At 39.0% G+C, this 13730-nt stretch overlaps 1 protein-coding gene across 2 annotated transcripts in view; it reads right to left on the bottom strand.

The window, feature by feature from the left end:
- Positions 1-4140: 4140 nt before the first annotated feature.
- Positions 4141-13730, bottom strand: part of LOC109412618 (phospholipase B1, membrane-associated-like) — a 48239-nt gene continuing 38649 nt past the window's right edge. For both annotated transcript variants that reach the window (XM_029868569.2, XM_029868568.2), the window contains exons 3-7: positions 8652-8830; positions 8154-8596; positions 7980-8097; positions 7829-7902; positions 4141-4473 (exon numbers count right to left, since the gene is read on the bottom strand). In XM_029868569.2, coding sequence (XP_029724429.1) covers positions 4338-4473; positions 7829-7902; positions 7980-8097; positions 8154-8596; positions 8652-8830 — 950 coding nt within the window. In that variant the 3' untranslated portion in view covers positions 4141-4337. The remainder of the gene's footprint in view (positions 4474-7828; positions 7903-7979; positions 8098-8153; positions 8597-8651; positions 8831-13730) is intronic.

The raw sequence follows: 13730 nt of genomic DNA on the forward strand, positions 1-13730 counted from the left end.
TCTTGGCTTCCATCCCGGAACTCCTCTTGGGATTCCATAAGCGGCTCCTGCTGCTTGTAATGCTTCAGCGATGCCTCCTGGGTCTCCACCTGAAATTCTTACTATGATACCTGCAGGAATACCTCTACAGTTTTTTCCTGCTATTCTAGCTGGGATTCTTCTAGGCATTTTTCCTAGGATATTTCCAGGAATGCTGTTGATTCTTCCAGAGATTTTTCTAAAGAATCATTCAGGAATTCCTCTAGAGTTTTTATTCATGGATTATTCTAGAAATTAATCATGGTATTACTCCCGAAACTCCTCTTGGCCTTCTTTAAGGAATTCCAGCTGTAGAAATCCCAACAGAAATCTCTGGAGGAATCCCTAAACGAGTTCCGGGAATAGTAGGAAATTCCAGAGAAATGCTAGGAGGTATTACTAGGGAAATCTCTAGTTAAATCGTATAGGAATATACGAAAAAAAACTTGTAATTAATTAGAAGGTGCACAATATTGTTAATTAACAAATTGGGAGATGAATTTAAAAAAAAATCGCGTTTTGGTGGTATTTGTACCCACGACTTCGTATTCGCTAGACCGCAGTATGGTCATTTATTTGAGGGTTCCTTTGGCATGGTTTTTATTTTAATTTCTGTGGTAGTTTTATTAGAATTTAATCATCAATTTCGATAATTTCAATGGCTATTCCTCTGAAATTATTTCAACAATTTCTTTTTCAGTTATTTTGCTAAATTCTCAGGCAATTTTATCGTGATTACTTTTGTATTTCTTTATGATTTAATTGTATTTATATTTATTGCTTACGAAAATAGCTTAATTAGAAATCCAGAAATTCTTAACTGGGCTTACTCGAAAAAAGTTCTGGAATTCCTGACAAATTCCCATAGAATTGTACGATAATTTTCCAATAAATTTACCCTAGAACATTCAAAGCAGTTGTTAAAAGAATTCACATAAGAATTATCAGTGGAATTCCTGAAGAAAATATTAAGGCTTTTTAAAGAAATTGGTCAAATCCATTCTAAAATAAATTGCCAAAATATCTTGTACCGATTTTTTCGAACCCTCTAAGCAGAATACCCTCTTCGAATGAGTGTAATCAGTTTCGTGCCTTTTAATTCCGCCCTAATTGTTTATCCTTTGACAGATACGCGTATTTCGACTACCACTTGTAATCTTCCTCAGTGTCAGTTATCCACTGGATAATACGCGTATCTGTCAAAGGATAAACAATTAGGGCGGAATTAAAAGGTACGAAACTGATAACACTCATTCGAAGATGCCAAAATATATTCTATAGAAATTTCCATAAACATTCACAAAACAAATTTCTAAGAAATTTCAAAGAATTTTCCGAAATCATCAAAAGATTTTCTGAATAAAATTTAGAAAGAATTTCAAAAGTAATTGGCGTGGTATCACAGTAACAGAAATTTTAAAGAACCACCGAAGATTTTTTTCTCAAATAAATTCTCGATGGAAATCTTTAAGAATTTTGCTGAAAAAAATTCCAAAGGAATTACCGAAGAAGTTCCCAAGGTAATAATCGAAGTTTCCAAAATTTGCAAAGGAATTGCTGATGAAATTCCAAAATGAATTTTCAATGCAAGTAACATCGGAATTTCCAAAAGTTATTCCTATAGGTATTGCTGCAGGAATTCCTTACATAATTACTCAAGAAATCTAGAAGAAATTGTCTAAATCATTTTCATTAAAATTATAAAAGCGCATTATAAAAGAATTACCGAAGGAGTTTTCGAAGGAATTCGTGAAAAAATAGCGAATAGCATAGATAATGAAAGTCCAAAAAATCGACAAAAATCCCAAAAAAAAAGTAGAATAAATTACCGAAGACATTTCCAAAAAAAATTGTGAAGAAATTCCCAGCGTCATTGTCGAATGAATTACTAAAGGCTTTATTAAAAATATTCGCAAAAGAATCGCCTGACGAGTAATTGTAGAATTTTCAAAAGCAAATATCAACAGAATTGCTGACATTAACAAAACAATGCTTAAAATACTACTAAAAATTGGCAAAGGAACTCCCGAGAAAACAGTAAAAAAGCCAAATAAACTCCTAAAGGGTCTCCAGTTAGCCTAGTGGTTAAGGCTATGGATCGCCAATCCGGAGACGGCGGGTTCGATTCCCGTTCCGGTCGGGAAAATTTTCTCGACTCCCTGGGCATAGTGTATCATTTTACTTGCCTCACAATATACAAATTCAAGTAATGGTAGGCAAAGAAAGCCCTTCAATTAATAACTGTGGAACACTAAGTTGAAGCGAAGCAGGCAAAGTCCCAGTGGGGACGTAGAGCCACAAAGAAGAAGAAGAAACTCCTTAAGGAATTGTCGAACAAATCTTCAAAGGGGTGTTTAGTATCAAATTCCAAACGTACATACATACATAAATTCTTAGAGAAACTGCCGAAGGGGATGCAAATAAATATATTACCGAAGATATTGCCAAATACAAATGAATTGCTGATAGATTTGCAAAAGAAGACATAAATGAAAGCTGTTGAACTCAGAGTTGGCCTCAAATCCTTCCCAACCTAGCTGAATTCTACGACCAAGTTTCAGGAAATTTTGCCAACAAAAACCTTATATGACGAAGAGAACAAACCTGCGGATAATACCTATTGTCACCCTACATATATCATACATGAAAGATATTAAGGGTGAATCGGTATTTCCTTTTACAAAAAAAGCAAAACAACCTGAAAGCCACTGAAACTGGCACCCCCAAGGCACCCCCTAGGAAAAAATCCTAGATACGCGAATGCCGTAGCATGTACTATTTTTTGTTCCTGACAACAATCCATCGCTGATTGACGTACATAATGCTGTACCTACACTGGCAAGAAGCAGCCGAGGCGTGAAAACGATCAATTAGTCAATTTACAAAGGGCAATATGCGTGCAATGTGCAATGAGTGGCCGCACCTCTTTCTCTTTCTCTCTCTCTCTCTCTCTCTCTCTCTCTCTCTCTCTCTCTCTCTCTCTCTCTCTCTCTCTCTCTCTCTCCATCTCCAAGGGAAATGTTGACGGACATGCTGTACCTTTCGCTGAATGCCGCCCTGTACACCATGTACACTGGCACAGGTTGCAAATTTGATCGCAAAGTGCATGCCGAACCCCCCTTTGGCAGCGCGCAGCGGCAGACGCATTTGCGCATCGCTTCGGTGCGATGATTTATGCCTTGGCAATGCGCCTCGCCCTAGAGACTATAAAGAGAAGTGATGCCCCTCACCCGCTGGCGTTGGCTGGTTACCTTCCTCGACGACTTACTATTTGCACATTCATTCATGGGCACCGTCAAAGCCGTGTAGTTAGTAGGTCACTACATGGCGACCACACCGGTAGGGGGAATCAGGGATAAAATTGTTTATGAAGTTATGTTATCTATATCTTCTGCTCATTTTCTTCTCCATTATTGCATAACGTCTCAACTGGGACAAAGCTTGTTTCTCTGATCAGTGTTCTATGAGGGATATTATTTCAGAACTTTTTCTGCCAACGACCATTTTGAATTTGTATATCGTATGGTAAACAAGAAGATACTCTGTACCCAACGAATGTAAAGAAATTTCCATCACGAAAAGTTCCTAGACCGATCGGGAATCGAACCCGTCACTCTCAACATGTTCGTACTGAATACCATAGAGTTTACCGCCACGACTATATGTATGAGTTTTGGCCGTTACGCTAATAAAACTTCAATAAAACTAAACAGCAATTGCATTGCCCGTTTGATGAGCACAAGCATTGAAGTTTTATCGTTCTAACAAATGTCTCCCTTTACTTTTATTTTGCAGAAGAGAAGTGTTTTGGTTTGACTTGTACTTAATAGCTCAAAGTGTGAACCAAGTAGTTCATACAAAATGCTAACCCCAATCTCCCCACGCAAATGAATAGCTTGAGGGACGATGTGCGTGCATTACCTGTGCAGGTGCTTCAAGGGGAGATATGAATTGACATTACGTAAAGAAAGTGAAATTTTAAATGATATGCATTGCGAATGTCAAGTAGGAGCATTTCCATCAATCTCCTCGTCGTCGTCGTCGCATTATTGGGGAGGGACATCGCGATGGCCGAGGGCCGAGGGCTGTTCGGTTGAAATAACTGTCGCACGCGTGCTGATGTCTGGCATACCACACCGCCGTGCCGGTATCATCATCATTATTATTATTGTTATTATTATTCGGAGCGTTATTTATCGATCCTCTGCCATTGCATAATTATCACTTTGCCAATGGACGAACGATGAATGGATAACATTTTTCTTTCTTTCCACTAGCTGTTTGCACTATGTATAACGCAATTTGGTTCGTTGCTGTTGTTAGCTGTTGTCGTAGGTGTAGAAATATGGGTTTTGCTGTGAAGGGCATCGGAAGTTGACGTAAGGCGGATCCCAGTTCAACCGTTTCTTGCCGGGTGGCTCGAGCATGTTGTTCCACAGCGCGGCGGCTGCCCGACTGGAAAGAGAGAAGAGTGGTTTCATATCAATGGTTATTAAGTTTCAAATGCAACACTTAATCTTGTTGCATTTATTAGTCTAAATAGATTAGTATAAAATCGATACAAATTGTAGCAAACAGCAGAATAAACTCCTGCGCCGCATTATATTGAAGATATGAGAAGAGGAAGAACCGCCTGCTAGTTGATTGGATGATGTTATTAATAACTTCGAAGATTCCAGCAGAAATTTCTTCGGGGATTTTTTGAGAAATTCCTTCTGGAATTCCAGCAATTCTCTCGTGGATTTCGTTAAGAACAACTTTGAGAATTTCGTCGAAGATTCCTCCAGAAATTTCGTCAAAGATTCTTCCAGAAATTTCGTCGTGGATTTCTCCAACATTTTTTTGGGGATTCTTCGGAATTCCTTCGCAGATTCTTTAAGCATTTCTTCCGGGAATTGCTTCTGTGATGCCTCCAGGAATTTCTTTTATCTGCGAATTTCTTCGAAGATTCTTCGCAGCAATACCATTGACAAATTTTGAGGATTCCACCAGGAATTCTTTCAGGGATTCCTCCAGAAATTCCTTCGCAGATTCCCCCGGAAATTCCAAGAACTCCTTCGGGAACTTCTTCCAAGAACTCCTTCGGGGGATTTCCCCGGGAATTACTTCGGCGATTCCCCCGGGAATTCATTCGGGGATTCCTTCAGAAATTCATGGGGAGATTCCTTAGGGAATTCCTCCAGGAAGTTCTTTTGCGGATTCCTCCAGGAATGGCTTTGGGGATACTTCCAGAAAATGTTTTGAGGATTCCTCCAGGAATTTCTTCGGAGATACTTCCAGGGAATCCTTCGAGAATTTCAGGAGAAAAAATATGGATTTGCGATTCCTTTGGAGGTACCTCCAGAAATTCGTTTCAGAACTCTTCCTAGAATTCTTTTGAGGATTCCTCCAGAAATTCTTTGAACGATTCTATCAAGAATTGAGAATTCCTCCAGGAATTCCGTTAGGGATTCCTCCAGGAATTCCTCAAAGTCTCCTTCAGGAGCTATACTTAAGGGGTTTTTTTTTTGAGATATTCCTAGGAATTCTCTGGGTTAATTTCTCTCAAAAATCACCGTTTAAATTCATGAATTAACCACTGCGTAAATTTCTTGAGAAGTCCATGAAGGAAATCCTTGTAAATGCTATGAGTGATTTCTTGAGGAAGCCCTGAAGAAATTTCTTGAGTAATCCTTGGGATTTTTTTTTTTCAAGCAATCCGTGTCAAAATTTCTTAATTAATCCCTGAGGAAATTCTTTGAGAATGCTCTGAGGTTATTTCTTAAGGAATCCTCGAGCAGATTTCTTGAGGATCCTTACTGAAATTTCATAAGTAATTCCATAGAGAATTCCTTAGTGAATTCTCGGAGGAAACTCCTTGAGGAATCCCTGAGCTATTTTTTGAGCAATCTCTGTGTATATTCCTTGAGCATTTTCTTGGGAAGTTTCTTGAGAGATTCCTAAAGTAATTTCTTGAGGATTCTGTGTGGAATTGGTGTGCGTCATCCCTGAGGGAAATTATTGATGATTCCCTGAGGGAGTTCCTTGAGGTTTCTCTGATGAAGTTTCTTTGGGAACATATTGGGGAGTTCTCGGAGTAATATATGGATGAATACTCGAAAGAATTTCCGTAGGAATTTTTGGACAAATTCCAGATGAAATTTCTGAGGAAATTTCTGGAGGAATTTCCATATGAATTCCCAGAGGAATTTCTAAAGGGATGTGTGAATAAGTGGCAGAAAAAATTTTGGATGAATTCCTTAATGAATTTCTTGAGGAATTCGCGGGAGAATTTTTGGAGGTGTTCCCGGAGAAATTCTGAGTGAATTCCAAAAGGAATTTCTAGAGAAACTCCCAGAGGAATTTTTAGAGGTTGTTTTGGGAAATTCCGGACGAATTTCTGGAATTTCTCAAAGAAGTTTCTGGAGGAATGCGCGAACAAATTTCTAAAGGAATTTACGGAGAAATTTTGGAAGAGTTTCTGGAGGAATCCCCAAAGGAATTTCTGGAGAGCTTTCTGGAGGAACTTCTGCAGCAATTCCTAGTAATTTTTAGAAGAGTAAAATGGGAAAATTTCTAGAGAAATTCCCGTAGGAATTGGTGGAGATTTTTCTGGTGTAATTCTTGGAGCAATTTCTGTAGTAATTCTTGGAGGAATTTCTAGAGGAATTCACGGAAAAATATCCAGAGGAATTTTCAAGGGATATTTTAATGAATTTTCGAAAAAAAAATCCCTGAATAAATTTTGAAGGAATTCCTGGAGCGATTCCTGTAGTAGTTTCTGGAAGAATTTCAGGGAAAATTTCTAAAAGAATTCACTGAGGAATTTCTGGGGGAGTTACCGGAGAAAATACTGGATGAGTTTCCGGATGAATTTCCGGAGTATCTTTTTTGAGAAGTTCTCGAAGGAGTTTATTGAGAAATTCCTATTGCAATATGCGGAAGAATTTCTGAAGGAATTCCTAGAAGAACTTCTGAAGAAGTTCCTGGAGTAATTTCTGGAAAAATTCTCGGCGGAGTTCTGGAGAAATTCCCGGAAAAAAAAATCTAGAGTAAGTTTCTATTGGAGGTACTGGGGGACCTCGCAGAGGGTTTTTTTGAGGGATTCCTGTCGGAACTTCTGGAGAATTACTCGGAGTAATTTCTTGATGAATTTCCAAGAGATAAATTCGCAAATGAATCTCTAGACAAATTTCCAGAGAAATTTCTGGAGGCTTTCCCGGAGGAATTTTTGGAGAGATTTCATGAAATGAATTTCCGAATGAATTCCCCACGGAATTTCTAGTTAAAATTCCAGTGGATTTTCTGAAGATCTCCCTGGAGTAATTTTCTAAGAATTTTCTGGAGGATTTCCCAGCGGTATTTCTGGTGGAAATTTTAGAATTTTCTGGAGGTATTCCCAGAGAAATTTCTGAAGAAATGCTCGGAATAATTTCTTCAGAATTTCCCGGAGAAATTTCTGGATAAATTCCTGGAAGAATTTCTGGAGGGAGCCCTCGAGCATTTTTCCTAGAGGACTTTCTAAAGGTATTGCCTGAGGAAATTCTGGAGAATTATTTCAGAAGAGAGAAATCTCCACAGCAATCAAATCTCCCCAGTCTCTCCTACACAGAGCATTCATAAAATAATGAACGTTATATGTGAATTGGAATAAACGATGATTTTAAAAACAAGTTGTTCAACCAATATTTTAATATTTGTTTGTATAATTTTGAATACTAGTGTTATTTTGGAACATCAAAACCATGTTTGCTACTTTTTGAACGACAATGTATTTTTTCCAAAGCGTTCGATAATCAAGCTTCTATTCAGTGAAAAAGAAAATACTTACGCATGGCCTTTCTGGCTCATATGGAAGCAATCGTAGGAGAGCAGCGTAAAATCCACTCCTTTATCATCGTTTAGCTGGAACGAAACAAATGATCCTCCATTCAGTAAATTTAATCGAAAACCCGATACAATCAATGGCGCAATCGTCTTACGGAAAGCCTCTTTGTCCACGGCTGGTGAACCACGGCAAATTCATCGAGTCCACGAAACTCGTCCATTTGAGGCACTTCTTCCTCAACCTTTTTGTACTGTTTCTGTATGCGAGCCCATCTGAGAAACAACCAATCAATTATAATTCGCTCATTACCCCCTTTCCTCTCCTATACCTTGATCTAGAAGAATCCGTTGAGTTGTGAATGGGCCCTACCCAGCAGGGACACTCGCCGTGGTGCAGAATCCAACAGATGGCAGGTTTGCCGGCGACCGACGCAACCTTTTCCACGTCCGGCATGGAAACGATATTGACGAACGTCCGCGGCAAGTTGTCCCTCAGGTAGCGCAGCGTCGTCAGCAGATTCCGGCGATGCTTCAGCGGCAGCGACTCCGGATTCTTCATCGTGCACACGTACGCGCAGATGTCGTTTCCTCCGATGGTCAAGGTGAGGATTTTCCAATCTTTTTTGAAGTTCACTCGCCGGTCGGACTTGATGCGCGTCACCATCTGGCGCGCCATGTGGGGAAGCTCTTTCGAGATGGCACCGATTTCTGCATTGTTGAACTGCGAGTCCCAGTGGAAACTGTACGAGTCGCGGTACGAATAACCTACTAACTGGAGGTGGATGTAAATTAATGGAATTAAAGATTCGTGCATTTTTTTCATTTACCTTAGGATTATAAACTTTTAAAATGTTAGGAAGCGTTGTGGCATTGCGCCAATTCCACTGACCACCGATGCACCAGGAGAGGCCTCGGTTTTCCGTGTATAGCTCTAAGAAACTAGTTGCGGATGCCCCACTTGCCGTGATCACCGAATCTCCGATGGCGGCAATCACGTTGACATCACCTGGAAAGAGTAAGAAACATGTTGTGAACGAAAAAAACCTTGATGCATTATGAATCATAAATAAATACTGCAGTGATGATTTAATTTCTATCTTGATAACCTAAAAGAATTACATTTCCGAGATTTGGTAATCTTTTGACTCATCTGTCTAATAGTGATATCGCAAAACTTCAAATAATCGATTGATCACTGATTGAATATGCCAAAGTCTTGTCGATTACCGGCTTTGATTAATAGGCTATAATTAAACGATTAGGCATAACAATCGATTTTATTTTCATTTTTTTTTCCAAAACTTTTCATGATATATCGCTAGTGCAACTAATAGCTATGCTTTATCTGCATTTACTTGATTACACTAGGACTTTTCGTAGGTTTACCGTAATTGATTACCCCAAGGATTTCATCGGATGTTTTTTCATGAACTTCGCCAAGAGATCTTCCAGATTCTTTACTTCTTTACTACAGTACTTCTTTTTTGACGCTTTCTTCATCAGTCTGGACTCTGTTGTTTTTCGTTTCAGGCTGCAGTGCAGCTCTGCCACCGTTCCAACTATTCTTGCAATAATGTCCATGCCATCCGTGAAACACACAAATTGACCGGATTTCGTGAAAATCGAACTCCGGTTGTTGAGCCCGGCTCGCCGCATGGCGATATTGAACAACAGACATGAAAGTTCATCACATTATCGCCGTCCCAGCGAGATTCGAACAAACTAGACGTATCATCCGAAACCCTTACTCAGTTTTTATACACCGTCCATCGTAGCTTTCGTCAGTCTAGTGAGCTTCCCGGAGAAGTCGCTCTCGTCCATGATTACCCATAGCTCTGTGCGGTCGATACTGTCGTACGCTGCCTTGAATTCGATGAACAGGTGGTGTGTTGGGACCTGGTATTCGCGGATTTTTGGAGGATATGCCGCTCGGTGAAAATCTAGTCCGTTGTCGAGTGGCCATCGACGAAGCCGGCTTGATTACTTCCCACAAACTCATTGACTTTAGGAGGAAGACGACGGAAGATGATCTGAGATAGCACTTTGTAGGTGGCATTCAGAATTGTTATCGCATGGAAGTTCTCACACTCCAACTTGTCACCCTTCTTGTAGATCGGGCATATGGCCCCTTTCTTCCACTCCTCCGGTTGCTGTTCGGTCTCCCAGATCCAGACTATTAGCCGGTGCAGGGAGGTGGCCATCTTGATGAGTTCCGCTCCGATACCATCCTTACCAGCAGACTTAGGGGCAAGTGGGGTAAGATGACATTTTTCAAACTTTCATTGTTTTCAATGACAAATAGCCTCATTTCTTAGACTTTCAAAGTGGTAACAGTTACTAAACAATATTTGCTTGATAATTCAGCAAAAATATTTACTAAACTAGTGCATTTCCTTCGATTTTTAGCGATTTTAAAAACTAGTTCGTAAAACGGAAGTGGTGCAAAAAGGCTGTCTGCCATGGAGTAAGATGCCACTTCATTAAAACATTCAAAAATTACGTTCACTATTTTTCGGGCATTTCCGACTCCTTTTCCCCCACTGTCCACTTCTATCGTATACTAAATATATGGAGTGAAACCCATCACCCGCGGAACGATGGTCGTCATAATTGAATGACCCCTAGCATGGATAGCGTAGACATCAATAACCATGCACCTCCAATTGGCTTCTTTAGCGGTGTTGAGATAATTCCATATTCTGAATCTGCTTTCGATGAGCCGAAATCCAAATTTTCATGAATTTTGGTGCCCGGGAACCTATTTAAAAATCAATTTGAAGTTTGTATGGGAGCGATTCGTCGAATCACCCCTCGTCGCATTTTGTACTGGGTGGAGCTGTCAAACAGTTACCCAGCTGTCAAAAGGTGATTTCAAGAAATCTCTTTGAAATTGATTTTAGGTACCAAAATAAAGTTCTAAAAATCTGAAAAAAAAATCATAGTGGCTCAGAAAAAGGTGCTCTTTCGTATAAAATAAAAAAATCGATACATTTTTCTTAATTTAAGAACCCAATTGTGTCTCAATCTTCTTGGAAACACATGGCAGGTAATAAAATCACAAAAAAAAACATAATTGCAAGCACGAAAAACCGGAAGTCGCCAGTTTTCATTGGGTAATCAAAACATTTTCCGTGGGTTTGGCGGCCGAACTTCTAGAAGAATGTTTGATGACAACATATCTGACACCATTCGCCTATAGTAAGGATCAAATCACATTCAGGAATGATTTTATGAGTTGGGCCATTTTACCCCATCTTGGCATTTTGGGCTTTGTTCCACTATTGTTCTTAAGCTGCTGGATAGCATCCTTAACTTCCTTCAGTGTGGAAGTTGGCTAGTTGTTGCTCCCTGCTGTACTGACTTTGTCATTTCTTCCACTGTCTCAGTCTTTCATGTCTGCGCTCCGCATACCATTTAGTTGTTCGTCGTAGTGCTGCTTCTAAAAGGTGATACGGTCAAAATTTGGTCAAACAATTTGTTTCATAACTTGAGACTGCGTACACAAAAACAGCTGATTTTTGGACCAGTATTGGTACATTATATGTAGCTTATACCATAAAATTTTCATCAAAATCTGTTCAGTATTTGCGGAGATATTGTGAATCCTGAAAACTGCAATTTTAAAATTTTGTACAAAGAGGATTAAAAAATAAGAACACATTTTTATTCTTTTTTTATAGAGCCAGAAATACTGAACCAATTTAAATGAAAATTTTTCTGTTTGTAAAGTATACATATCAAAATGTTGTGTAAAAATTTCATTCAATTTGATCCAGCCGTTACAAAGTTATATTTGTTTAGGTGGTCAAATTTTGGCAAATTTTGTCAAGTCAAGTCAAATTTTGGTCACACAATTTTTTTCATAACTTTAGATTGCGTTCACCAAAACAGCTGATTTTTGGATCAGTAATGGTACATTATATGTAGCTGGTACCATAAAATTTTCATCAAAATCGGTCGAGTATTTGCGGAGATATTGTTGAAACCTGAGATCCGCAATTTTTAAATGTTGTGCAAGGAGGATTCACACATTTTTACTGTTTTATTTATAGAGCCAGAGATACTTAACCGATTTCAATGAAAATTTTTCTGTATGTGAAGTATGCATATCAAAATGTTGTGTAAAAATTTCATTTAATTTTATCCAGCCGTTACAAAGTTATATTTGGTTAAATGCCACCTGGTCAGTTTTTTTCATATTCAAACTGCCACAACTTTGAAAGTATTCATACAAAATGGCTCAAAATTTTACTAAGAACGTATTTTCATAATAGTACTATACAGTAAAATTTTGATAAAAATCGGAGCAGTATTGGTAGTTCTATAATCAAAATTGTGCTTTATTGACTTTAAATTTCCGAAAATTTACTATGGAGCGCCTTTGTACAAAATTTTAAAAAGGTAGGTCGATGGTTTTGTCTATATATCAACCAATACTCAACCGATTTTGATGAAAATTTTATGGTATAAGCTACATATAATGTAGCATTGCTGGTCCAAAAATCAGCTGTTTTGGTGTACGCAGTCTGAAGTTATGAAAAAAAATGTGTGACCAAATTTTGACCGTATCACCCTTTACCTTTCAATCATCTCACGTCCGTCCGTCAAGATGTTGGCAAGATTTCACCTGGGGCACGAAGCTTTATGGATGCGTTGAGCATGTTTCTTGTGAACGGAACAGCACTCCACTCCTCCCAGGCGTCGCTTTTTCTCCTGGAAAATTCCGCCAAGCATTCCTCCAGGAATTTTAGCAGGGATTTCTCCTGAATTTTTCCAGGGTTTTTCAGTAGTTGCTCTGGCATCCCTAAACGATTTCATCCAGCGATGCCTCCAGGAATTTCTGTGAAGATTATTCCTGGTAGTCCACAAGAATTTTATCTGATTCTGAAATTTATCCAGAGACTTTTCAAGAATTTCTTCCTAAGATTTCACTAGTAATTCCTCCAGCGTTTACTCAAGAGATTCCTCCAGGAACTACTAAAGGAATTCATACCTGCAAAATTTCTTGGAGATGCTCTTGTAGAATTTTTAGGAGAAATCCTAGCAGGATTTTCTGGCAGAATCTCTAGCCAAATCCCTGCAGGAATCCCTTAAGGAATCCCTTAAGAAATCTCTGGAGAACTCCGTGGAGGAATTCCTAGAGGTATCCCCCTAGAAGAATCCCTGGAGGAGTCCCTGAAGATGTCTTTGAAAGAATCCATGGAGGTATTCTTGGAGGAATCCCTAGAGGAATCTCTGGATGGATCCTTGGAGAAATTTCCTGGATTAATTTCTGAAGCGATTATTGGAGGGATACATGAATGAATCCCTGAAGGAATCCCTAGATCGATGTTTGCAGGCCCTGGTGTGGTGGTTGGAACACAAGACTATCACGCCGAGGATCTGGGATCGAATCCCACTCCCTTTTGAATGCTGTGATTGACCACAATAGCGAGCATTTGAACTGATTTTAATTTTTTGTAGCAAATGGTAACAGTTTATTTGGCATAAATACTGTAAAAACCTATGGATTTGGATTATAAATTCAATTCACGATAACTTTTGATTCGATAGATGAAAAATTTCAGGGATGATAGCTGGATACTATATCATTCGAATGGTGGGTACCGCTTAGAAGGGTATTTTATGTTGTTAGTAACGGTTTTAGACACACCGTGGCTTAGTTTTCGGTATAGGGTGACAAAAAGTATTATCAGCAGGTTTGTTCTCTTCACCATGGGTTTTTTTTTTGTAGGCAAACTAGCCTGAAATTTGGGCAACTCATCTTGGTTGGGAAGGATTTGAGGCCAACTCTGAGTTTAACAGGTTTTGGAAAAAAACCTCCATGAGGAAGAGAACGAAACTGCCGAACATACGTAAGTTCCCCTATTAAATATTCAAGAACCGTTTGAATTAAAATGAAAAAA

The sequence above is a fragment of the Aedes albopictus genome, chromosome 3 (assembly GCF_035046485.1).
Source record: "Aedes albopictus strain Foshan chromosome 3, AalbF5, whole genome shotgun sequence".
Lineage (NCBI taxonomy): Eukaryota > Metazoa > Arthropoda > Insecta > Diptera > Culicidae > Aedes > Aedes albopictus.